This window comes from Trichomycterus rosablanca, chromosome 1, assembly GCF_030014385.1.
Source record: "Trichomycterus rosablanca isolate fTriRos1 chromosome 1, fTriRos1.hap1, whole genome shotgun sequence".
Lineage (NCBI taxonomy): Eukaryota > Metazoa > Chordata > Actinopteri > Siluriformes > Trichomycteridae > Trichomycterus > Trichomycterus rosablanca.
This window is the reverse complement of record NC_085988.1, coordinates 25,964,333-25,992,298: the sequence shown is the minus strand read 5'-3', so window position 1 is coordinate 25,992,298 and position 27,966 is coordinate 25,964,333. Positions and strand designations below refer to the sequence as shown.

General features: G+C 40.0%; 1 protein-coding gene across 1 annotated transcript in view; it reads right to left on the bottom strand.

Annotated features, from left to right (window-relative positions):
• Nucleotides 1-2,012: 2,012 nt before the first annotated feature.
• The window catches only part of LOC134319954 (polycomb group RING finger protein 3), a 91,919-nt gene continuing 65,965 nt past the window's right edge, over nucleotides 2,013-27,966 (bottom strand). Inside the window, exons 7-10 of the mRNA XM_063001237.1 lie at nucleotides 26,274-26,356; nucleotides 18,649-18,786; nucleotides 8,172-8,252; nucleotides 2,013-2,759 (exon numbers count right to left, since the gene is read on the bottom strand). Of these exons, the coding sequence (XP_062857307.1) occupies nucleotides 2,712-2,759; nucleotides 8,172-8,252; nucleotides 18,649-18,786; nucleotides 26,274-26,356 (350 nt within the window). The 3' untranslated portion in view covers nucleotides 2,013-2,711. The remainder of the gene's footprint in view (nucleotides 2,760-8,171; nucleotides 8,253-18,648; nucleotides 18,787-26,273; nucleotides 26,357-27,966) is intronic.

Sequence of the window (27,966 nt, the reverse complement as noted above, 5' to 3'; positions counted from 1 at the left end):
CAGTGGTTACAAATCATGTATTTAAATATCATATTTAATTTATATTAACATTATGCCTTATTGAAGTGCAAGCCTCAGGTACATTTGTCAAGGGCTGCCACTTGAGTACCACTGAACAAGACACCTAAAATAAGGTCTAGCTTGTTCCCAAATTAGCTGCTCTTTCTTTTTTAATGCAGACAGTTTCCTTTCATTTATAGGGTGTGTTTACATTTTGCATGACTAATATGCCTCAAATTAACAATCCATCATTACACATAACACAGGGATATTGTTTCAAAGCTCTATCAGTTTAGAATTGCTCTAAATTTATCTTACTGCCATTTTTGTGTTTAGTGGGCTGTAGATGTCCTTCAATAAAGGACATATTCTGATAAAGAATCTCACTATGCAAATAAACTGTACTCTCTATGTCTGTATATATTCACATATCCACTGGATTTAAGGATGGTTTGGTTCAAAAACAAAAATGATTAAAAAAAAAAAAAATAATAATTTACCTTAAATGTAGTCAGCCAAGACTTCATGGTTAGCTATGTATTACAAGAGGTGGGAAGTACCATGTTACATTAACTCTTTTATATTTATGTTTATATTGTCTGTACATTCTTTCCATTACATTTTTGTTGTGGTTAAATCTCAGATGGCATTCTATTGGCCATATAGTGGCTATGTAGATTCTACAACACCAATGTGTACCATTCTAGCAAGCAAACTGAATTTGTCAAATCAAAGCTATTTAAACATGTTGCATTAGACAGCTTACTACAGTTAATTAAACAAGTCTGGGACATTATGGGCTTCCAAGTGGTGCAACAGTGTTTACACAACCACTGTCAATGAAATATCAATCCATGTCCGAAAGTCCAAACGCTAGTTATTTGTCTGATCACCTTTTATATTACCTGAGAATTTTTATATACAACAACAGTACTTTCACTTTAAATGGGGTTTTGACTACTTTACCCACCTCTGATTATTATCAACTGTCAAAATGTAAAACTAAAATGTACCCAATGTTACCCAGTTTCACAATGGACATAGACAACTTTCTCCTCCACACCACTCTTGTGTGCTTCAGTAATACCTCAGTGGTTAAGTTCCTGGACTAGTAATCAGAAGGTTGCAGGTTTAAGCACCAGCACTACTACCAAGTTGCCACTGTTGGGCCCCTGAGCAAGCCCCTTAACCTTCAACTGCTGTAACTGTATTCAGTCCCAATTTTAAGTCACTTTGGATAAAAGTGTTTGCTAAATGGTGTAAATGTTAATGCTTTATTTAGTGTCTGTAATACTCCATAGATGTTTCTGCTGAACATGTACACTGGTGTGCAGTGCTGTCACAGACATCAGGCATCCTAACTTAGTGGTTATGTGGCATATCAGCCACTAGAAATGTAGGTCAATATCATTCCCATCTATGGTCTAGAGAAGGGTTTCTTAACCACTAATCCACAGATCTTCACTCCAAACAAGTCAAAGACCCCTGAATGAAACACTGGAATAAAGAAATAATAATATTTGAAAGAGAGTAAGAAACAAAGTTTCTTTATTGTATAATTAATTCTAATTATCTTATGTTATACTGTTTAGGGCATATTTTATGTAGTATGTAGTGTCTGCACTAAACAAATAAAGAAAAGATCATTTTAACCAAAACAGGTTTTTGGTTGTGGCCCTAGTTTAGATTAAAGCGAGGACAATAATAATATTCAGTTCATTATTAAACACTTTTGAACAGGCTAATTGAATCAAGCTAAAATATATACAACACGTATGTAGTGCTGCAACAGGTTAAACATCAGAGGGATTTTTTTCAAAGTGCACCTCGTTTTTAACACATCACATGTAAACTGTGATGTTATGTCTGAGTTAATGCCTATGCTAAGCAAATTCTCTCTGCTTGTAAGTCCAATGTGAAATGGGTAGGAACTCAAAATTCAAAAATGACATCACACATGTCTTGGCTGATCAACCACATTTATGGTAAATTGTTTAAATGTAATTATCCCTCTAACCATTTCTTTTAATGCTCTATCAGAACAGTCACCAAATATATTTTACTCTCTTGCACACACACATTCACTCACTCACAGTCTCTATCTATCTCTCTTGCATTGATGTAATATTTTCTATGTACAATACTTGTAAATTGAACATAAATTACTACACAAAAATTCGCTTATTCACAATTGATCTTTCAGTGACATAAAAAATGCTAACTCAAACAGTGTCTATTGTCGTAGAGTTGTGTTTTCTGTGCTCCCGAGATTGTTGAGCTGTTAAGACCTGAAAGAGTGGGCAGTATAAAATATTTCTCCGCCGTGAGTGCCATGAAGTACACCCAAACAGGAGTGCAGACAACACACACACAGTGGAGCCACTTCACCTGTCTGAGGTGAGATTGATGCACGTCGGTATAAAAACTGAAACGGAGCACCACTAGCGTCTCAGATTCATGTCTCTCCTCTGTACAAAAGTATAAATATATGTTTCTCTTGGTTTTTCACATATCGAGGACATAGCGGACGAAGGGTTAAAGAAACGCCTGCAGCTGATTGGCTTGGCTAGTTCAGCAGAGCTGGTATTGGTTGTTCGTTGGCTCATGTCTGTATTGACCCATGGGGGTGGGGGGTTTGGTGTGTGGAATTGATAGTCTCTGCATAAATAGTGCGCTGCACAGTCCTGGGCCAAAACAACCATTGTGTCCGACTACAGCAAATCCATCTTGGGTCTGTAATGCAGGAGCAGGGGCGATTTCTGCAACAACACACATGCGTACGCACAAAAGAGAATGATTGAAAATAGTCAGTAGAAGGTCAGTAGAAGTTAGCATTCTTTAGCTTGGACACTGACGTTTAAAGGTTATTCGTCCCAGAACTACAGGCAATGAAAGGGCAAATGAAAAAAATAAAGGTTTGCTCAGTGTCTAAGTTCACTGTGTGTGTTTACTGTAGACTAACATTTATGGAAGGACAAAATATAGATTGTTCTCAATAAAAAGGTTATTATTACTATCATTCTAAATATGAGACTTCAGCTTTCTGTGTTGATCCTCTCATCCCACTTAGTTGTATTATTACAATTAATATTTACGCAATGTTTTAATTTAGCTTCAAACACAATGTTAGACTTCTGTAATATACACAAAATCTTCACACAGATTAGTCTAAGTGCAGTGGCACTGCATTTAGAGGCTGCAATGACATGTACCAAAATTTAACCATTAAAAAGACTAATACAAATCAAACTCAACCAAAATTGGCAAAAATTTAAAACTAATTCAGTACAATCAAAAGCACATTCAATTGGGAAAATCATTATGCAGTATTATACAGTCTTATGCAAATGTTTGGCCACTCCTACTTTTATTTATTTATTCAATTATTAGTATTTTACCGTCATGTTTTACACACTTTAGTTACATTCATGACAGAAACGGTAGTTTAATATCAAACACAGTCATGGACAATTTTGTATCTCCAATTCACCTCACTTGCATGTTTTTAGACTGTGGGAGGAAACCGGAGCTCCTGGAGTAAACCCACGCAGACACAGGGAGAACATGCAAACGCCACACAGAAAGGACCCAGACCACCCCACCTGGGGATCGAACCCAGGACCTTCTTGCTGTGAGGCGACAGTGCTACCCACTGAGCCACCGTGCCGCCCCCCTACTTTTATTTAAAACTATAAAACGTTGAATCTGAACAAGGTTTCCAAGGCTGTGCATAGGACTGTAACATATTCAGTAAACTGGAATTCAATTTCGGACACATGCAACCACATGCAATCTATCCTGTGTTTAGCATATTTACAATAAATTCAGAAAGTAGCAAGTGTAAAACAATATCTAAAGCTTTAAGTGTTCCCAGTATCACAATGACCCTAATAACCGTGAAATAAAAGAAACTTGGCAATATCTTGAACGTCCTAAAGTTGGCTGTCTGCTTAAATTGGGCATCTGGGCAAGAGAGGCCTTCATCAGAGGTCAGAAAAAACCCAGCTGTTACTCTAAAAAGCTTTAAGGTCCTGTGCAGAGATTGGAAAAACTATTGGATAAACACTACAGCACTCCATAAATCAGGCCTTTACAGCCGAGGGGCAACTGCTGAGTAAAAGGTATGACAGCCCACTTAGGACTTTAGAAAAAACTGACCTGTTCTGATAGGAACAGGAAAATTGAACACTTTAACCAAAACACCAAGCACTATGGTGAAAACAGGCAATGCCCATCAACTGCTTCATAACATTCCTACAGTTAAATGTGGTGGTGGCTGCATCATGCCATGGCGGTGCATCTCAGTCACAGAGATAAGGAAAGTGATCAAAATTAAAGGATTTATTAATGGAGAAAAAAGACCTCCCTCTCGAGCGCACCCAAACTCAGACCAGGGCAACAGTTCATCACAAAACTGAGGTGGCCCTGGGGCAAGTCTCTAAATGTCATGTTTGGCCTAGACAAAGCCCAGAAATAAATCCCATCAAAGATCTCTGAGAGACCTGAAGATGGCAGTTCACATAGATCAGGGTGTCCAAACTACAGCTCGCTGGCTATTTGTGGCCCATTACCCTTTCTGAAACGACCCGTAAAAGGTATTTAAGAAATTAAATTAAAGTTGTCCCACAGGTCTAAGGTCTAAAAAAGTCATTCTTAGGCCGCTCAGGTGGCACAGCGGTAAAAAGACATGCTGCAACCAGAGCTGGATTCTAAATACATCGTATCGAATCCAGCTCTGCCTTACCGGTTCGAGGCTGAGTGGCTGTATGAGCAACGATTGGCCGGTTGCTCAGTTGGGGGGCGGGACAAAGAACCGGATGTGGGTCTCTCTCTGTCAGAATGCGATTACGACCTCTGCCGGCTGATTAGAGGCGCCTGCACAGAGATGAGGAAGAGTGCCCCTAGGGTGTGTCTCCGCATGCAACGCTAGGTGGCACAACACTCATCAATGTGTGGGTGGAAAAAATGTATCTGGCTGCTGCCCATGTTTCGGAGGGGATATGGATTAGCTTCGATCTCCTCGGTCAGAACAGGGTTCGGCATAGACAGAGAGGAAGCGTGATGCAAATTGAACAATTTAATCCACATCCCCTTTTCTCTTAATCAAATCAGTAACGACGTTATACCTGCATTAATGTTCCTGAACTTTGTGGTGGCTTCAAAAATAAATACTTTTACTGATTTCAGAGGGAAGTGTGTATGTTGTATGTTTAATTAGTCAGGAATCGGTTGCATTAACAATGGAGTGTAATAATCTCATTCAAATCTACAGGACGTGCCATTTATAGTAATCGAGCAGGCCTATTATTTTTTATTTTTATTTTTTTTTATTTTTTTAAATTTTGTTTATGCATTTTCTCCCCTTTTTCTCCCTTTTAGCGTGTCCAATTGTCTGATTGCGTCATGCTTCCTCTCCACCAATGCCGATCCCTGCTCTGATTGAGGAGAACGAAGCTAACCCACGCCCCCTCCGACACGTGGGCAGCATGCCGTATGCATCTTATCACCTACACTTTGACGAGTGCAGTGCAGCTCAGCGTTGTGTATGGAGAGACACACCCTGAGAGCACTCTTTTCTCATCTCTGTGCAGGCGCCATCAATCAGCCAGCAGAGGTCGTAATTGCACCAGTCATGGGAGAGAGACCCCATCCGCTCAGCCTTAGCGGGCAGAGCTGAGATTCGATACGATGTATTCGAGATCCCAGCTCTGGTTCCAGCGTGTGTTTTTACCGTTGCGCCACCTGAGCGGCCTGGCCTATTATTTTTTATTTATTTTATTGCACAGTTTGTGGCCCGTCGTTGCATTTTATAGATGCAGCATCCATTCTAATGAACCTTGAAATTATATGCCAATAAGAATGGGATAAACTGCCCAAATCCAGATGTGCAAAGCTTGTGAAGTTGTATCCAAAAAGAAGATGTAATTACTGCTAAAGTTGATTATACAAAGTATTAAATAAAGAATCTAAATATGAGTGATTTTGATCTTCAATTTACATAAAAAAAACTCGTTTATACTTCCATCTTTATGGCTGATGTGTTAACTGATGGGTAAAATGGCAATTATATTCATTCAAAATCAAATCCACAATACACACAACACAATACATTGTGCAAAAAGTCACAGGGTATGTATACTATCCACTGTAAATTACAATCTTGCATGTATGTTACCTTTCTCACTGTTTATTTTAATCTTCACAGCTTTGAGAATAAACTTAACAACAATAACCAAATGATGTTTAATTAATTTTCCATAACTGATATGTATAGAAGACAGAATATTAACTGCCTGAAGACAAACATGGACATTACTATGCAGATGGTTCCCCCTTTTGCCGCTCTAACAGCCTTGATTCCCCTAGAATGGCCTTTCACTACACTACACTACAGAAACAAGACTGCAATTATTCACTTCTACTCAGACACTAGCATTAGTGAGTTTAATGACTGATGTTTGGCAATAAGGCCTGTCTGCAGTCATTCCAATTAATTCCAGATGTGTTGGAAAGGGTTGTGGTAAGGGTTCTGTGCAATCAAGGTCTTCAACACAAATGAAATCATTTATTACAAAGTTTATTAAAGGTCCTTACTCAAACTGTCTCCACGGAGTTAAAGTACCCAGTTGTCTTTAATGTTACATTGGCTGCATGCTTCACTTGAACTAACAGAACCATCCAACACCCTTAAAAACAGTCCAGAGTCTTTTTCTCCTTACCAAATTGTACATCTGGCATTATCCATTAAAACCACCTCCTTGTTTCTACACTCACTGTCCATTTCATCAGCTCCACTTACCATATAGAAGCACTTTGTAGTTCTACAATTACTGACTGTAGTCCATCTGTTTCTCTGCATGCTTAGTTAGCCTCCTTTCATGCCGTTCTTCAATGGTCAGGACCACCACAGAGTAGGTATTATTTGGGAGGTGGATCATTCTCAGCACTGCAGTGACACTGGCATGGTCATGGTGTGTTAGTGTGTGTTGTGCTGGTATAGGTGGATAAGACACAGCAGTGTTGCTGGAGTTTTTAAACACCTCACTGTCACTGCTGGACTGAGAATAGTCCACCAACCAAAAATATCCAGCCAACAGCGCTTTGTGGGCAGCGTCCTGTGACCATTGATGAAGATCTCAAAGATGACCAACTGAAACAGCAGCAATAGATGAGCGATCGTCTCTGACTTTACATCTACAAGGTGGACCAACTAGGTAGGAGTGTCTAATAGAGTGGACAGTGAGTGGACACAGTATTTAACAGCTCTAGCAGCGCTGCTGTGTCTGATCCACTCATACCGGCACGACACACACTAACACACCACCACCATGTCATTGTCACTGCAGTGCTGAGAATTATCCACCACCCAAATAATACCTGCTCTGTAGTGGTCCTGTGGGGGTCCTGCCCATTGAAGAACAGCATGAAAGGAGGCTAACAAAGCATGCAGAGAAACAGATAGACAACAGTCAGTAATTGTAGAACTACAAAGTGCTTCTGATAAAATGGACAGTGAGTGTAGAAACAAGGAGGTGGTTTTAATGTTATGGATGATCGGTGTATTCAGGTATTTCTCAAATCCAGGTTAATTAATCACACTGCTAGGTAGTTATTGGTTTTCCAGTGCTTAGTAGTTTTACAGCCAGAACTACAGCCAGATATTTCATAAAGCAATCTGAGGCTTGTGTGCAGCTCTTTACCATGTCAACCCTATCTATTAAGCTTCTAAATCTATGTGCTGCCACTGAATCCAGCAGCAGCGAACAGACCATTTTATATGCAATGTGTTCAGTGGGGCAATCAGTCACTTTATTCAGCTTATTTATATAACAGACATTTTCACTCATAACCATACCATTTAAAAAAGTCATTGAGCTCTTCGGTTTGACCTTTTGTGCTGCCAATATGTCTCTATTAAAATTGCACAACCATATCCCTGCTTTAATGAATGTATAAGCTATATATGTGGCTAAAATAGCCTAAACTCACTGGCTAGAATGTCAATATATATATATATATATATATATATATATATATATATATATATATACAGTATATATATATATATATATATATATATATATATATATATATATATATATATATATATATATATATTGATCATGTAGTGTATCTGACTCAGGTTAATTTAAATATGTGGAAATATTTACCTTAAATCTCCATCTCGTCACCACAACAAATTTAAGCGTATGGTCCTTGCCCAGGATTTCTTCATTGCATAAAATGTCCAGCTGCAAACAAAGCACACACAAGTTGCTTGAAAAGTGATGCACAATGCCTAAAGCATCTTAGATTTTTTAATATAGCTGGCTGTGAGCTTTATATCAGAATATCTGTGTAAACATGCAGTGAATATAAACTGATAACTAGCAGCTCTGGGAGCTGTTTGCATAATAAATGCATTTGAGAGAGGACCTTTATTACAGCACAAAACTTTTGGATTTTGGTACCCTGATGCCAGTGGCGGCTGCTGGTCTTTCAAAGAGGGGAAGCTCATTGTCAGCTTACATTAGGGCTGGGCGATATAGATCAAAATAATATCTCGATATTTTTTAGCTGAATGGCGATATACGATATATATCTCGATATTTTTTCATCCCATAAGGTAATAACAAAAATACTCTTCTGAGACAAAGCTACATGTTCCATTTTTTTTACAGGCACTTTTATTAATATTCATGCTGGGGAAGCTTCACACAAGAACTATTTTTCCTTAAAAAAAAAAAAAAAGAGCTATTAGAAGAAAAAGTTTGTTGTTTTCTAACGTATCTCCTGTCATGTAATGTGAATTACAAATATATTGTCTGGCCCTTTAAGAATGTTAAGTGTACTATAGGGCACATGGAGCGAGTGTGTAGGGAAGATATCAGAATTTATCATCTCCAGCTGTGCTCATGTTCTTCTGTTGTTTTGCACTGAGCTTGTGCGACATTAAAAGTAGCGTTCTCGTTAAACCCCCACTCACATGTTTGAACTTTATACTTTGTTTTACATCAGTCGCCACAACATTAACATATACAGGGGTTGGACAAAATAACTGAAACACCTGGTTTTAGACCACAATAATTTATTAGTATGGTGTAGGGCCTCCTTTTGCGGCCAATACAGCGTCAATTCGTCTTGGAAATGACATATACAAGTCCTGCACAGTGGTCAGAGGGATTTTAAGCCATTCTTCTTGCAGGATAGTGGCCAGGTCACTACGTGATGCTGGTGGAGGAAAACGTTTCCTGACTCGCTTCTCCAAAACACCCCAAAGTGGCTCAATAATATTTAGATCTGGTGACTGTGCAGGCCATGGGAGATGTTCAACTTCACTTTCATGTTCATCAAACCAATCTTTCACCAGTCTTGCTGTGTGTATTGGTGCATTGTCATCCTGATACACGGCACCGCCATTGGATGCACATGGTCCTCCAGAATGGTTCGGTAGTCCTTGGCAGTGACGCGCCCATCTAGCACAAGTATTGGGCCAAGGGAATGCCATGATATGGCAGCCCAAACCATCACTGATCCACCCCCATGCTTCACTCTGGGCATGCAACAGTCTGGGTGGTACGCTTCTTTGGGGCTTCTCCACACCGTAACTCTCCCGGATGTGGGGAAAACAGTAAAGGTGGACTCATCAGAGAACAATACATGTTTCACATTGTCCACAGCCCAAGATTTGCGCTCCTTGCACCATTGAAACCGACGTTTGGCATCGGCACGAGTGACCAAAGGTTTGGCTATAGCAGCCCGGCCGTGTATATTGACCCTGTGGAGCTCCCGACGGACAGTTCTGGTGGAAACAGGAGAGTTGAGGTGCACATTTAATTCTGCCGTGATTTGGGCAGCCGTGGTTTTATGTTTTTTGGATACAATCCGGGTTAGCACCCGAACATCCCTTTCAGACAGCTTCCTCTTGCGTCCACAGTTAATCCTGTTGGATGTGGTTTGTCCTTCTTGGTGGTATGCTGACATTACCCTGGATACCGCGGCTCTTGATACATCACAAAGACTTGCTGTCTTGGTCACAGATGCGCCAGCAAGACGTGCACCAACAATTTGTCCTCTTTTGAACTCTGGTATGTCACCCATAATGTTGTGTGCATTGCAATATTTTGAGCAAAACTGTGCTCTTACCCTGCTAATTGAACCTTCACACTCTGCTCTTACTGGTGCAATGTGCAATTAATGAAGATTGGCCACCAGACTGGTCCAATTTAGCCATGAAACCTCCCACACTAAAATGACAGGTGTTTCAGTTATTTTGTCCAACCCCTGTACATTAATACATATATATATATATTTTTTTTACCGTATAGAACTCAGTTCTGTAATACAGGCAGAACTAATCGTTCATGTTACTGTGTAACTATTACAACATTTCATGCATTTTATTCAGCGTTCTGCTTAATGCACTGTATTATTATTTAACAGCTTTATTTGCTGTTTAATTGCTGTTTGCTCCTTGTTTACTGCAGTTAGTTCATGCAATTTTATTAATTTTTGGTTGTTTATTAGCCGACAGCAAGAAATACTATAATAGAAGATAAATAAATAAATGACGTGTCGGACGTCGGGCGATCATCCAGTATAAACTAACATGACCACGTACAACATTCAGTACAGAAATCACTTCCCCATAATGTTTGTTTTTTACAGATAGAGCAAGTGTATGCACATCACATATACAAACACACAAGTCAGAACAACAGGACACGCACCGTTACGTTATTATTACTTTCTCAACACTTGCATGATTTACACCGTTTATATATGAAGTAAATACGTGCATGTCAGCACGTGCATGTTTATTTCCGTTTTCCAATATTGGTTTTTGAAACGAATAACGACTCGTTTTCTTGTTTTTCAACTTTGGGATTTGAAGTGATAAACGAATGACCAAAGGTACACGGAGCTGGAATACATTATTCTGCTGCTCATCCGACACTTCTCCACCACTGAATCCGAACCATCTCCAAATAATTGGACCAGCTCCTCTACCAGCTCCTCAACCGTCTCCATGCTATCATGGGAGTTTTATTTACAGAAATGTGTTCTGAGGGCAGAAAGAATTGGCGGTGGGGAGGGGCGAGTTGTGTTCAGTGAGGGAGAGAGGCGGGGCGAGTTGTGTTCAGTGAGGGAGAGAGGTGGGGCAAAGTGAACATGTGCAGAGACAAACTGGGAGAAGAGAAAGACGAACTGTCGGATCTAATTGGAATTGGATCTATATCGATATAAGCGATATTGTCTTATCCTATATCGCCTATGAAAATATATCGATATATTATAAAATCTCGATATATTACCCAGCCCTAGCTTACATCATAAAATTTTTCAATTTATTTATACATAAATTCTGCCCTCCATTCCTTTTTAAAAAATGGCCTGAAATGGGTTGCAGTTTGTCTTTCGACTTAACTCGCAAAATCCGCGATGGGACTGAAGCTCCCAGTGATTAAGTGAAGGTGTAGAGATCAAAATAGCTGTCAATCAAAACGGGATTCAGCCTTTCGACTGATCCTCCAATCATCTTGCAGAAGCTCAGCGTCCAGACCCGCCCACAGCTCCATTCACCCCCAGAGACGCTCAGCGTCCGGGGGCAGGACAAAATCGTGGCATTTATCCAATGACCGGCGAGTTTCGAAGCAATGAAAAAAAACCTCCATGCAGTCCCATTGAAGTGAATAGACGCTCGGCTTCTATGGGCAAATGCATTGACGCTAAGGGAATGTATGAGAAGTTCGAGTCAGTCGATTTGTGATAAGTAGCTGATTCTGAACGAACTCGTCTTCGAGATGAACGTGTTCTAACACATTTGTAGTCAATGACATTTTAACACAACTGTACATATTTGACCATTTCATTTTTGAGCTTCCCTTGCAGTCTTAGAAAAATCGCCACTGCCTGATGCCCTGTTCAGTATTTCCTTTTAGTTTTTTTAGTCCTTTTCTGGCAGTGGTAGCTCAGTGGTTAAGGTACTGGAGTAGTAATCAGAAGGTTGCTGGTTCAACCCCACCACTGCCAACTTGCCACTGTTGTCCAACCTAGATTTTTATTATATAGCCAGCTGTGAGCTTTATTTCAGAACATTGTGCACTCTGGTAAACATGCAGTAAATATAAACTAATAGCTAGCAGCTCTGGGAGCTGTTTGCATAATAACGCTTTTGAAAGAGAACCTTTATTACAGCACAAAACTTTGGATTTTGGTATCCCGACTCCCTGTTCAGTATTTCCTTTCAGTCTTTTCTAGTCCCTTCTGGCAGTGGTAACTCAGTGGTTAAGGTACTGGAGTAGTAATCAGATGGTTGCTGGTTCAAGCCCCACCACTGCCAACTTGCCACTGTTGGGCCACCCTAGATTTTCGAATATAGCTGGCTGTGAGCTTTGTTTCAGAACTATGCACTCTGGTATACATGCAGTGAATATAAACTGAAAGTTAGCAGCTCTGGGAGCGAGCTCTTTGTATGTAAAATGCTTTTGAAGAAGAACCTTTGACAGCACACAAAAATCCCTGAGGTCCTGTTCAGTATTTCTTTATTTCCTTAGTCTTTTCTAGTCCTTTTTGGCAGATGTAGCTCAGTGGTTAAGGTACTGGAGTAGTAATCAGAAGGTTGCTGGTTCAAGCCCCACCACTTCCAACTTGCCACTGTTGGACCACCCTAAAGTTTTATTATATAGCCGGCTGTGAGCTTTATTTCAGAACATTGTGCACTCTTGTATACATGCAGTGAATATAAACTCTGGGAGCTGTTTGCATAATAAATGCTTTTGATAGAGAACCTTTATGATAGCACAAAATGTTCTGTTCAATATTTCCTTATTTCCGTAGTCTTTTCTAGTACTTTTTGGCAGAGGTAGCTCAGTGTTTAAGGTACTGGAGTAGATCAGAAGGCTGCTGGTTCAAGTCCCACCACTGTCAAGTTGCCACTGTCGGGCTCCTGAGCAAGGGTGATAATACAAAACCGCCTGTAGTATGTTTAGTTACAACTGTAAGTAGGGCAGTTGTAGCATAGTGGTTAAGGTACTGGATAAGTAATCGTAAGGTTGCTGGTTCAAGCCCCACCACTGCCAGGTTGAACAAGACCATTAATTGCTTTGACAAAATACACCGATCAGGCATAACATTATGAGCACTGACAGGTGAAGTGAATAACACTGATTATCTCTTCATCACGGCACCTGTTAGTGGGTGGGATATATTAGGCAGCAAGTGAACACTGAACAAGTTGATGTGTTAGAAGCAGGAAAAAATGGGCAAGCCTAAGGATTTGAGCGAGATTGAAAAGGGCTGAATTGTGATGGCTAGACGACTGGGTCAGAGATCCTGTGGGGTGTTTCCAGTCTGCAGTGGTCAGTATATATCAAAAGTGGTCCAATGAAGGAACAGTGGTAAACCGGCGACAGGGTCATGGGCGTCAAAGGCTCATTGATGTCCGTGGGGAGCGAAGGCTGGCTTGTGTGGTCCGATCCAACAGAGGAGCTGCTGTAGCTCAAACTGCTGAAAAGGTTAATGCTGGTTCTGATAGAAAGGTGTCAGAATACACAGTGCATTGCAGTTGCAAGGCTGTATTGGCAGCAAAAGGGGACCAACACAATATTAGGAAGGTGGTCATAATGTTATGCCTGATCGGTGTATATTGTCAGTACTGTAAGTCACTTTGGATGAAAGGGTATGCTATATGCCATAAATGTAGATGTGGTCAAATTGTTCACTTGATAAATTGTCATGGTATCTTGGTATGCATTTAGTACTACATTACATTACAATTGTAATTTATGTTTTAAAATATCTTAATACTGCCCCCATAACCACTGTTTTCAAATAAAACAATATCTACGAGGGTTCTTCAAAAAGTTTCTGCACTTTTTTCAACTCTATTAATTAAGAATTTAAAAAACAAATATCCCTTTTCTACAGTCACCTTCTGATGCTTTTTTCCCAGCGTCGTACCAACTTTTTAACGCCATCAGCAAAAAAATGTTTTTGGTTCAGCGTGTAGCCACTGATGCACCACCACTGCTTTTACATCATCACCACATGAAAACATTCTTCCCTTAAAGCTTCTTTGAGCGGTCCAAAAGGCAGGAAATCAGATGGTGCTAAATCTTCTTATAAGCTCTCCCTCAGTCTCTCAGACACGACCAATTACTACTCCTCCCACCCTCACCATTTTCAATGAAAAAATATATGTGTGGAAAATTTTTGAAGATCCCTCGTACTTTGTGATTTATATCGACTTGAGAAAAGGCCATTTAACATAATAATAGCATGCTTCACTATAACAAGTGTGAGATTCAGTCTTGCCACAGCAAGCTTCTCAGCTGTGAAAGCGTTCTTTGTGAAAGCATTCTTTGTAACTGTGGCGCTCAGCTTTATTGTTGTCATGGTCCTCATCCCTATTGCAATGACCTTGCTTATTATTGCGATGGCCTGCTTCGTTATTGTCATGACTATAATCTACTTTACTGTTGTGATAACATTACTTATATATTGCACTGGCCTGCTTCAAATGAAAAAAAATCTAATTCCACTAAAATATGTACATGACCGGCGATAAAATTAAAATAAAACTATTAAGAAGAATTTTAATATAAACTACTGTGTAGAATTTTTAGCATGAGATCCGATAGGGGGCAATATACTGTACACTATACTGCCAAAAGTATTCACTCATTTGCCTTCACACGCATATGAACTTGAGTGACATCCCATTCTTAATCCATAGGGTTTAATATGATGTCGGCCCACCCTTTGCAGCTATAACAGCTTCAGCTCTTCTGGGAAGGCTTTCCACAAGGTTTAGGAGTGTGTTTATGGGAATTTTTGACCATTCTTCAGAAGCACATATGTGAGGTCAGACACTGATGTTGGACGAGAAGGCCTGGCTCGCAGTCTCCACTCTAATTCATCCCAAAGGTGTTCTATCGGGTTGAGGTCAGGACTCTGTGCAGGCCAGTCAATTTCTTCCACACCAAAGGTCTTTATGGACCTTGCTTTGTGCACTGGTGCGCAGTCACAGAAAGGGGCCATCCCCAAACTGTTCCCACAAAGTTAGGAGAGTGAAATTGTCCAAAATCTCTTGGTATGCTGAAGCATTAAGAGTTCCTTTCAATGGAACTAAGGGGCCGAGTCCAACTCCTGAAAAACACCCCCACACCATAATCCCCCTCCACCAAACTTTACACTTGGCACAATGCAGTCAGACAAGTATCGTTCTCCTGGCAACCGGCAACCCCAGACTTGTCCATTGCAAGACGGAGAAGTGTGATTCGTCCCTCCAGAGAACATGTTTACACTGCTCTAGAGTCCAGTGATGTAAGGCTTGGATGCAGCTGCTCAGCCATGGAAACCCATTCCATGAAGCTCTACACACTGTTCTTGAGCTAATCTGAAGGCCACATGAAGTTTGGATGTCTGTAGCGATTGACTCTTCAGAAAGTTGGCGACCTCTGTGCACTATGCACCTCAGCATCTGCTGACCCCGCTCTGTCATTTTATGTGGCTACTACTTCGTGGCCGAGTTGCTGTCGTTCCCAATCGCTTCCACTTTGTTATAATAGCAGTGACAGTTGACTGTGGAATATTTAGTAGCAAGGAAATTTCATGACTGGACTTGTTGCACAGGTGGCATCCTATCACGGTACCACGCTGGAATTCACTGAGCTCCTGAGAGCGACCCATTCTTTCACAAACGTTTGTAGAAGCAGTCTGCATGCCTAGGTGCTTGGTTTTATACACCTGTGGCCATGGAAGTGATTGGAACACCTGAATACAATGATTTGTATGGGTGAGTGAGAACTTTTGGCAATATAGTGTCTTCAGACATTCACAAACAGTCTTCTTAATTTATTAAAAATAAAGTAAGGCTAGTTTACAAGGCTTGCATTTCCATGCAGTTTAGCAGTGGAATCTTGTTTACCATTAAGCTTCTTTAAGGTACTGTGGCCCAACTTGAGAAAAAAAAGCAGAAAGAGAACAAGAAATGCCCCCAGTGTGCTAAGCACTCATAGCATAGTCACCAAGCATAGGCGTAGCTATACCTATGACCCTGACTAAGAAGGGAAAAAGTGCAGAATAACCACAGCACCCCCTAATGGAGGAACCAATAATCTCCCAAATTGAGTCAGAACAAGCTATCACTCTGCTTTGCTCTATAAAAATAAAAGCTAGTATAAAAGGATAGATAGCTTTGAAGAATTTTAATGACATCCTTTAAAGACTATTGTTTTATTAACATTAGTTCCATTTGTGTGCACGGCACATTGCAGCACCAGCTTGTTCTATTTTGTTCGCTATGATTGGCAGAAACAATGAATACATGCTCAATAGAAAACAAAAGACGTCTGACAGCTATATAGCTATGAACAGAGCTCAGCCGGAGCAGAGTGGCACAAACCCACCCACAGGCTTTTCACATAAGAAATGGGTGAACTGAGATAATGATCAGTCGTGTTTCGGAGTTGGCCGTTTGAATCGTGCTACAGTGCGTCTGACAGGCGGTCCATGATGGAGAGCGAATGATATTACAAAGCTAAACATATGGTGTAAAGTTTGAATGTACAGCTGTGGGGAAAAAGCCCTGATATGCTGAACTGACTCAGAAAGAGGTTATGACATAGATTCTATGTAGATATACAGAGCGCTGAAGAACAACTGTCGAACATCTTTCCATACATGATACAACGAGTCACAAACATGGGATTTGTATCAATTTGATGGACTAAAAATTATTTAAAAACAAAAACAAACAAACAGTACAGTGGAACCTCAATTTAATGGACCTCCATTTGACGGACTTTAGATTTAATGGACAAAATCTAGAAAACCGAATGTCCGGTCCGATTGTTTAAAATTCCCACGTGAAGCGTACCAAGACCAGTAGTTCAGTAATTGTCCGCTAGCCAGCGCACATCTCTCCATTTACATAAGTGAAAGGCTTTGTTTTGTCAGGAGGCTCGCTTTGTTTTCGTCTTTTTCTCTGTATTTTATGCTTAATTTTTGCAAGTTCTAGTGCTTAGTTTTGCACCAGCACTGCTCCAGTAACCACCAAAAGTGCTTCAGACTCAGACTAATAGATACTCTGTGTCCCCACTATACGATTACAGGGAAAAAATCTCCTCCACCACACAAAGTAAATGAAATTCCACCCAGTAGTACAGTACACCAGTTTTAATATTTATTTACAGGTTTTACATTAAATATTTACATTTCTATTTACATTGTTCATTTTACTGTTTATCATATGTACATGTTTTGCACTTTTGTGGACCTTAGTGCTTTGTTTTGTAAATTTTCGCACCATTTTAAGGACCAGAGCACCCCCCTTTTAGTCTGTTAAATCAAGGTTCCACTGTATTTATTCCCCTTGTTGAGCACTTCTTAGAGGCACCTTTTGTTGTGTTTAAAGCCAATAGTCTTTCTAAATAAATCATGATGGCGCACTCCTGGCCTTTTCCTCTTTACAACATGTTTCAGATACTGTTGGGTTAGTCTGGGAGCTGGGGTACACAGCAGTTTGCTGAATATGCCCTTTTGCTGCCAAAGGGAAGCAGGTTTTTTTTTTTTTATCTGAGATTAGTCTGTGCTCCCTAACATTTACTTTCCTTCTAAAGAGCATTTCCATAACATGATGCTGAAAATTTGGTGACCTGACTTGGGTGCCTTGTTACATGTGCACCACAAATACCACTTTGAATTCATCAGCCTGCAACTCAGTCAACAAATTAACAAATTAAAAAGCACTTCTAAGAACATACACAGACACCAACTGTCATAATTGCTAAAGTTGGGGAGTTGACCTGGCCAAGATGACCTGCACTTCTTTTACTTCTGCATGATGAACCAACCTCAGTTTTACATTTACATTTTTGGCATATAGCAGAAGCTCTTATTCAGACTGACTTACAGAAGATCTTCTACAGTACACATTTCCCTACTCTAGTTTAATTAAACAACAGTCCAGTGATACAAATCTGCTGAAACCCTCTTTTTAAGATGCTATAAAAGGTCAGTAAGTTTATGTTCGTTCTAAGCTTAAGTACTTAGTAAAGAAGTAAAGAAGTGGGTCATTAATCGTCTTTTGAAGATGGTGAGAGACTCAGATGTTTCAAACAGACAGGGGAAGTTCGTTCCACCGCTTGGACGCTAAAACAGAGAAGAGCCTTGATGTGCGCCTCTCGAGTTCTGGGTGAAAGGAAGGACAAGGAAATTGAGCTGTTTTCTTTGAGATAGTTGTGTTGCCTTTACATGATTCCAAAACGATTTGATTGCTCCTTCTATATATATTTCCGGAATCCGGACTGTAAGCTCTCTCTCTCAGTCTCTCAGTCTCTCAGATACGACCAATTACTACTCCTCCCGCCCTCACCGTTTGCAACCAAAATATAAAAAAGTGCGGAAACTTTTTGAAAATCCCTTGTATATTTAGTGACATGTTAAAATGCTTTGGCCCTGACAGACTGTACTGTTTGATTAATTGTCACTTAGGAAGCAAAACCGTAATCTACCTTGCTGCAAACAGTGCAAACCACACATTAACATCTCACTGCGCTCATAAGATATTCTAAACTAAAAAGATGTTGCTGAATAGGTCTGGAATGTATGCTGTATGCGGCAGGGAGAAGCTGCTGGACGTACCTCATTGAAGGACGTCAGGTTGAGCTTCTTAGCGATGAATTTTTTAAGGTGGAGGACGGTAGCCTGGGCCGAGCAGCGGATCCATTTCCGCTTGAGTCCACGCAGCTTACTGCTGTTACACTCCAGACAGATACTCACCTGAGAAAGAGAGAGCAAAGATGTAAGAAAGAACCATCTAAACCCAAAATGCACTATTAGCTAGCCATGCAAAATAGATAGATAAATAGATACTTTATTGATCCCGAAGGAAATTAAAGCTAAATTAAATAAGTCAGACCCAGTCATCCTGCTAGTTTTTAGTAAAGAGTTGATGGAGGTGACAAAATCACTAAGAGTAAGTGTCTGTTAGTGTAGCGGTTGTCCTACAATTTACTTTAATGGAACACACCCCAAGGCAGCTACATGCTACATTATACTGAGCTATAAAAAAAAGCTTCCCATGATATTTCCTTTACACATGTCAGTTATTCCTATTTCTCCATGTATATATGCGCTCAGCATCATATTTATACATATAAACCCAGCATACAACAAGATGTGCACCAGTAAGATGTCAAACACACAGCAGCCCTCACCACTGCTATACACAATTTGATTAGCTGTACATCACACCCTCTGCCCAAATGAACCCAGTGGGAGTTTGGTTATTGTTCTGAGCCAGGCTGCAGATGGAGTGTGTGCATGTTTGATGGCCCAGATTTGGGCTAGGCTCGAAGTGGGTTCAAAGGCTCCCCAAACGGCCCAGGCTAATGAAGAAAGATGAAGCTCCTGCATTTAAGGAGCCCCCTGGAAACCTAGTATGCGTGCACACCCCCACACAGAGACTGTCTAGACTTTGTTTATGGAAGCTAACCACATTCCCCATTTAAAGGGCAAATAGTGAGCGTGCCGTGCTGGAATCCCTGGTGGGAAAGTTTGAACGGTAAATTGCAGATGAACACATGAGCTGACTAAAACAGAGAACAGGAGACAAAAAGAAGAGAAGAGAGTGGAGCGAAGCAGCACGAGACTGTTAATGGGGAAGCAAGGAAAAATGAGTGTGTGTGTGTGTACTTTAGCGTACACTAAGTCGATACAGCACAGGCTCCAGTCGCATTCAACCCAAACGATGCCACAAATGACTAATGCAGAGTCATTAGTCATTGGAGTCTCCATGGCTTGAGATGAAAGCTATAGAGACTGTGTGCACATCCAGCTGCACATAAACAAACTACAAGGCTGAAATTATGTGATCATTACTCAAACATTAGCTCATCATTAGTAGAACCAAAAGCATCTGCCACGTACTTCTAATTTCTAATATACTGAGTACAGGCTGACCGCTGATTTTTTTTTTCTATTTAATTTATGCATGTCCTCCCCTTTTCTTCCGATTTAGTGTAGACAATTAATCTTTCCCTGCTGGGGATCCTGATTGCATCCGAGGAGGGTATATCACCTGGCCCACGCCCCCTTCAACACGTGCACAGTACCTCAACCCCTTCTTTTTCGCCTGTGCCTCTGTGGATTCACACATGAAGCCGGTTATCTCGCACCATGCTCCTCCACTTCTGCACAGGCGCCCTGGGCTGCTTACCAGCTCGCCCACTTATTGATCCGGTCTTTTCTCACCCAGCAGACTTAATGGCCAATTTTTTTTGTCTTCTGCAGACATTGTTAACTGTGCCTGCTAGAGGGCGCCCAGCCGTCTGGTAGCAGAGCTAAGATTCGAACAGGGGAGTTCAGAATCTTAGTGCTGGTGTGCTAGCAGAACATCCCACAGCAAACTGATTTGATTTGATTTGAGACTGACATGCTTGTGTTTATGTGAATGTTTCAAATTGTTGCAATTAACATCCTCACACACAAAAAGCAATGACTAAATACAGATTTTAGCCAAGCAGCACTACATCGACATCTTAAAAGAAATACATGGAAAAATATCCTATGGTTAACAAATAATTTATTTAAATAACTGATTTATGACATGATTGATTTTTCAACTATACACAAAGTTAGAAGTTTGTAAAGTTCTAAATAATCCTTAGTCATTTTTAATCTGATTCCTGCAACACACTGAGACAGAGGTGAAATAAGAGTGAAAGGTTTGTATGCTGCACAGCAACATGAATCCTGCCTCCAGACAAGGGTTTGAACCATGCCTCCAGTCACTGTCTTTTTATATGTGTTATGCTTCCTCTGAATTTTCTCAGTGTACTCCATCTCTTCCTAAGCTCATAAAAATTGGGGGAGTGAGTGAGTAAATGAAGATGTGTGATGCTCTGTGATGAACTGGTGCCCTGTCCAGGGTGTTTTTCTATCTAATCCCAGTGTAGCGCCAGAAACAGTGTCCAAGACCAGGAAGACGAGTTTAGTGAAAATGACTTTCTTAGTGACTACTTTGTCCAAGAATGCATAAGGCACACATATGCTTAAAAAACAGAATGTGCAAATAGCAGCATTCAGCCAATGAAAATCCTGAGTCAAATCCAATGCGCAGGAGGTCATCTCAGATGATGATCTCAGATCTGCCCTTTATAGCAGAGGTCCAGTCCGTGGGTCATGTATTACCGGGCCACACCGAAAGAATAAATAATTAGAAATTACTACATCAGCCACATGGGTGTTTATCGTCTCATATCACCCCCAGGTGGAAGCAGCGTCTCGCAGCAAAAAAAAAGCTTATTTGTGAGTAGTATAGTTATTCTATTTTAAGTCCCTTTGCCCCTGCCGGTCCATGAAATTATAATTTCATATGAAACCGGTCCGTGGTGCAAAAAAGGTTGGGGACCGCTGCTTTGTAGGACTGAAAGTAAGACTGCATGCCCCAATCTCCAGTTCCTGAATTATTGTTTGTAGAACATATAAGTTATACCATTGGAAACATTTCACGATGCAGATGAATTGATAACAGGCGAGGGAATCATAGGGCCGTGACTTTGTGTCAAACCTCATGAGAAATTTAATTTCAAGATTTAAAGCAAGATTTATTTTTAGAGAGACGTATGCTGCCATTTAGGTGCCTTCTTTACTAGGGAAGTCCATGTTCTTTTAGCATTGTGCATGTGCTACAACAGTGTAGCTTTGTAGACACAGAGTGCATGTGCTTGGCTGGCCCGACTGCAGTACATATCTGTCTCTAACTAAAAATGGCAGATCATTAAAAGAAAAATTAGACAATAGCAACTACACTGTGTTGAACAGCTAGTCTTGTATCAATCAAGAATGGACAAAAACTCCCTTGCCAAACTACAACAATTAGTGTCTCCTCAGTTCCCAAACCAAGGGATCTTCAAAAAGTTTCGGCACTTTTATATTTTCGTTAGAAACGGTGAGGGCGGGAGGAGTAGTAATTGGTCGTATCTGAGAGACTGAGAGAGAGCTTACAGTCCGGATTTAGCGCCATCTGATTCTTACCTTTTTGTACCACTCAGAGAAGCTTTAAGGGGAAGAAGATTTTTATGTGATGATGTGAAAGCAGTGGTGCATCAGTGGCTACTCGCTCAACCAAAAACATTTTGTGCTGATGGCGTTACAAAGTTTGTACGACGCTGGGAAAAATGCATCTGAAGGTGACTGTGTAAAGAATTAAGTCATTTGTTTTTAAATTTTTTAATAAATAGAGTTTTAAAAAGTGCGGAAACTTTTGAATAACCCTTGTACAATTAGGTTGGTCAGTGAAAACATTTTTCTATATTTTCATTGTACTCTTGTCAGCTAAATTAACATTCAAGAGAATTAGTAAATCACAGATTCTGTTTTTATTGCATTTTACAAAATAGCTAGACTTTTTCCAGAAATAGGGTTTTAAAGTTTTACACTTTATTTATTAATTTAATCTTAATTTAATCTAAATATGTTCAGGTCACTCAAAAAGAAAGTCTCAGTTTTGAGTCTTGGTTCTCCAATTTTTTATTCCTTTTCTACTTTAGGCTTAGCTTGGGTTTTGAACCTGACTCTTTCTAAAGCTGCTTTGAGACATTTTGATGTAGAATGAAGCTTTTTTTTTTTAGTGATTTGAGCGGTTCTTGGACAGGTTTGCTGAAAAGCAGTGCCAGCATTGGCTTCTTTTCAGAGAAAAATATGAAATAGAAAAAAGTCTTTGAAGTAAAAAAAAAAAAAAACAGCCCCCCACCACACATTACTGGAAGTCTGTGCTGGAAACATTTGACTCAAAATGCCAACTCAAGGTCACAAAGCAGAGACACACCACAACTGATCTGCAGTCCACAGGGATATAAGTGCTTTCCTTTCTCTCTGTCCTCTCTCTGGCTGAGATACACACCATAATGGCCAAGACAGGCAGTTTGCCATAAATTTAGAATGAATTCAGCAAACACGACTCTCTCCACAATCAGAATCTGCTACTGCTGAATTTATGCAGTACGTTTATTCGGTTTACTGCGCTGAAGATTGTATACTCACACACAGTATATTCACTAATGACATAAACTTCATCTGGCACTGCTGAGACAAATCATTTTTACACAATAAGTTCTGCTTTGAAGGGTGGCACAATGGTGCAGCTGGACTTACTGGGTGCAGCACAGGAATATGAATCCAGACAGGGGTTTGAACCATGCCTCCAATCACTGTATTTTTATAGGCAGCTGTAGCCTAGCGGTTAAGATACTGAACTAGTAATCAGAAGGTTATTGGCTCAAGCCCCACCACTGCCAGGCTGTCACTGTTGGGCCCTTGAGCAAGGCCCTTAACCCTCAATTGCTCATATTGTACACTGTCACAGTACTGTAAGTCACTTTGTACTGTCACAGTACTGTAAGTCGCTAAATGCCGAAAATGTAAATGGTGCCATTTTAAGGGCTAGTTGTAGCCTAGTGGTTAAGATACTGGACTAGTATACAGAAAGTCACTGGCTCAAGCACCACCACTGCCAGGTTGTCACTGTTGGGCCCTTGAGCAAGCCCCTTAAACCGTCAATTGCTTAGACTGCATACTGTCAGAGCACTGTAAGTTGCTTTGGATAAAAAGCGTCCGCTAAATGCCGAAAATGTAAATTGTGCTATTTTAAGGGCAAGTCGTAGCCTAGTGGTTAAGATACTGGACTAGTATTCAGAAAGTCGCTGGCTCAAGCACCACCACTGCCAGGTTGTCACTGTTGGGCCCTTGAGCAAGCCCCTCAATTGCTTAGACAATATACTGTCACAGTACTGTAAGTTGATTTGGATACAAAGCATCTGCTAAATGCCAAAAATCTGAATCAGAATGTGCAAATAGCAGCATTCAGCCAATGAAAATCTTGAGTCAAATCCAATACGCAGGAGGTCATCTCAGATGCTGCCCTTTATGGGAATGAAAGAGGTCTGAAAATAAGACTGCGTGCCCCAATCTCCAGTTCCTGAATTATTAACAGTGCGACAGGCTGAGGAGAGAATGGGGAAGAATACCAAACAGCCCCCTGACTCCACTGACAGAAACAGCACTGTATCTCAGTATCACAAGTTCAAATCACCACTGCTACAAAAAGAGAAGCTTTTGTCTTTTATAGCACTGTGGTTTACAAAAGGGTAACAAAAATAAGGACTACAGCCATGCCTCAGTAACCAGCAGGGAAAACAAATACGTTTTGGAAAAGCCTGCTAATGGTGTTCTACCTTTGACTCTTCGTGTTGTCTATTTTTTTGCAACCTTATCTAATAAAAAACCTGTTTCATGCGGTCAGTAAACTGAAAACTCTGGACACTGTTGCAGAAAACAGACTACTAAGCAAAGTCTTATCTATCATGGACCAATTGACTCATCCTCTGCATAAGCCTGTAGCTTTGTAGAAAAAAAGTCTGATACACCTGAGCTGCAGAAGGGAAGACCTTGTCAGATCACTCCAGTCAAAGACAAATAATCTATCACTGTCTGAGCAGCACTAACTTACTGTCTAGGAAGCACCAGTTCACTTAACTTGCACAGCATGGTTTGTCCTCTACACATGTTAATTTATTTATTTCTTAGGATTTTAAAGTCATGTTTTACACACTTTGGTTACATTCATGACAAGACAAGTAATTACTGGTTATACAAGATTCATCAGCTCAAGTTTTTAATGTCAAACACAATTTCGTAGTTCCAATTCACCTCACTTGCACGTCCTTTGACTGTGGGAGGAAACCGGAGCTCCCGGAGGAAACCCACGCAGACACGGGGAGAACATGCAAACTCCACACAGAAAGGACCCGGACCAATACACATGGGAATCGAACCCAGGATCCTCTTGCTGTGAGGCAACAGTGCTACCCACTGAGTCACCATGCCGCCATTCCGTGCCACCCAAGTTGGGAACTAATTGTTGCAGTATTAACAGTGGCATTTTTAGCCATTTTGGCTTGATGCAAGACTTGAGCTGCTGATAAATCTGTGGTCGGCCTTATCTGATTCTCCTCTACATGATTTGTCATACATTTTCAGTAGGAGACAGATCTGAATTGCAGGTGGGCCAGTCAGGCACATGCATTTTGTGTTTATAAAACCAAGCGGCACCACTGCAAAAGACGTTTCCTTGAAATTACATGGTCATTTTAGTTTCTTTGCCAGGAAAACTCAACATTTACTTTTCCTGAAAACAAGCTAAAATGTGGATTCATTTTAACCGTGACCAAAGCACATGTTTCTACTCTCTTTAAGTACATCTCAGATGAGCCCGGGCCCAGACAGCTCATCCGTGTGTCTGCACAGAATTGATGTACGGCTTTTTTATTGTGTAAAAGTTTCAGGTAGCAGTTCTTGATGCAGTGGCAGACTATGTTAAGTGACAATGGTTTTCCAAATCACTCCCTAGATCATGTGGCTACATTCATTTAAGTAGCATGATGGTTCCTTGCAGTCTGAGGGCTCAAATGTCAAACCTAATCAACAGTGGTTTCTGGCCTTGCCCTACACTGACTTTCTCTGCACTATACTGAGATCTCTCAGGATTACCTAAATCTTTTTACAATATTATGTATTGTAGACGGTTAAAAGACTTTTACTGTAAATTATTTGCAATGTAGTCTAGAGAAATGTCTTTTTGACAGATTCTCTCAATGTTGGTCACAAAGTTGTGAACCATGACCCATCCTTGTTTGCAAAAACCCTGGACCCTCCTTTTATAGCCACTCGTGATACACTCGCTGTTACCAATTCACCTGTTTGTTGTGGAACATTTTAAATGGGGTAGCTTGAATATTTTATAAACTCTGTACCAACTTTTTTGAGATTGTTGCAGGCATCAAATTCAAAATGTGTTTATATTTTCAAAATACTGTACAATAAAGCTGGATGGTGAAAACAGAAGTCATTTCTTTGTATTTTTGTCAGTTAAATAAAGGTGCAAAAGAATGAGCAAATCACATTCTTGTTTTTATTGCATTTTACAAAATGTCCTAACGTTTACTAAAATGAGGTTAGTATATTTACATTCTTTACATGTATTTAATAAAATTAATGCAATTGAAATGCAACATTTTTTCTTTGTTATTAATAAACATACACATATTGCCAGGTTGCCACTGTTGGGCCCCTGAGGCAAGGCCCTTAACCTTCAATTGCTCCAACTGCATTCAGTCATGTAAATGTATTACACCAATAATAAGTAAAGAAAATATGCTGCTGCACTATAGAAAAAAAGAAAGCAGAGAAACAAAAAGCTTTTGTACCTGCTCATCACTGCGATGATAATCGTTATCCTCCTCCGGTTTCTCCTCTCCCTCTTTCGCGGTATCCTCAGTTTTCACTTCGCCTGGTTCAGGAATAAATATATTAAAAGCAGCAATTAGTCCAGCATGCACACGGACTTTTACCTGATAAAGGCCATTACAACAGCTAACATTTAACAAATTGGGCAAAACAGCCAAAATCCTTTGTTGGTATCTGTAATTTAACGCCATGGTAACAGTAAATATTATACTGTAGTTTTTTTATACTGATGCAGAGAGTAGTGCAGGCTACTGGGTAAATCACAGGTAAATATCATAACACTCATTAAATGTATTATTTAAATATAGTTATAACTGATTGCTTAATTTTTCAGCAAATTCTCAGAAATATGGAATTGATGGCAGAAAGCAGTGACAAAAGCTCAGCCTGGCATGCCTATATATTACCATTAATTAGTTAACAGTGTTCATTTCCCTTTGTATGAGGACAAAATGTATCATTTACTATTATGTGACCTATAATCTGTACAATTCAACTAAAAAACAGGTTGAATTTTTAAAGAGGGAGGGAGGGCAAAAAATACAACCAAACCAAAAACATACTATGTGATTAAATAAATAAGCACACCTTTAAACTAATCCTTTGCTGAAGCATCTCTTGATTTTGTTGACAGCATTCAGTCTTTTCACAGACAGAGTCACCTTTTCAGCAGAGGCCTAAATATTTTGTGCCAAACTGACTGATATCTGGAACTGTATAATTCCTTCCAACTTGACTAATATCAAGCCTCAAAGCATAATGCTGCCACCACCATGCTTCACTGTTGTTATTGTGTTCTTTTTGATAAAGCACAGTGTTGTTTTTGGACCACACACACCTTTTGAAACTTTGGCCAAAGAGTTTAACCTTGGTCACGTCAGACTACAACACATTTTCCTACATGCTTTTGACAGACTTAATGTAGGTTTTCGCTAAATGCCAAGCCGGGCTTGGATGTTTCTCTTTGTAGGAAAAGGCTTCTGTTTTGTCCCCCTACCCCACAGCTCAGACATATGAAGAATATTGGAGATTATTGTCACATGTAGTACACAACTAATACTTGCTAAAGAAAAAAAATTCTGCAGCTCCTATGCCTCTTGCCAGCCTCGCCGAACCGTTTTCTTTTAGTCTTTCAACAATTTTAATGGGCACCCAGTTCTTGGTAATGTTATGTAATGTGCCCATATTTTATTCACCTATTGATGACCGACTTAACTGTCTTCCACGGTATATGTAATGGCTTGGAGGTTTTTTTCATACCCTTCTCCTGACTAATACTAACAATAAGATCCCTTTCAAGCTTTGTAAGTTCTTTGCAGACCATGGCTTTGGACACAACTACGTAAATAAGAGGAGATGAATTTCCCATGGTTAATCAGAGTCACTTTAATTGATGGCAGGTGTTATTGACTACTATTTAACACGAGTTTAGATGTGATTTGTTCATTTTGAACACAGCCACATTCCCAATTACTATAAGAGGTTGTGCACACTTACACAACCACATAATTTAGTGGAGAAAAATTAAAAGTTATAATAATTTCAGCTTGTTTAGCTTAATGTTTTACAACTGTATTGTACAGATTATGTGTAACATTAAAGGTGAACATAACAGTCTATTTTTTTTTACATTACAAACCTGCTATTTTTACA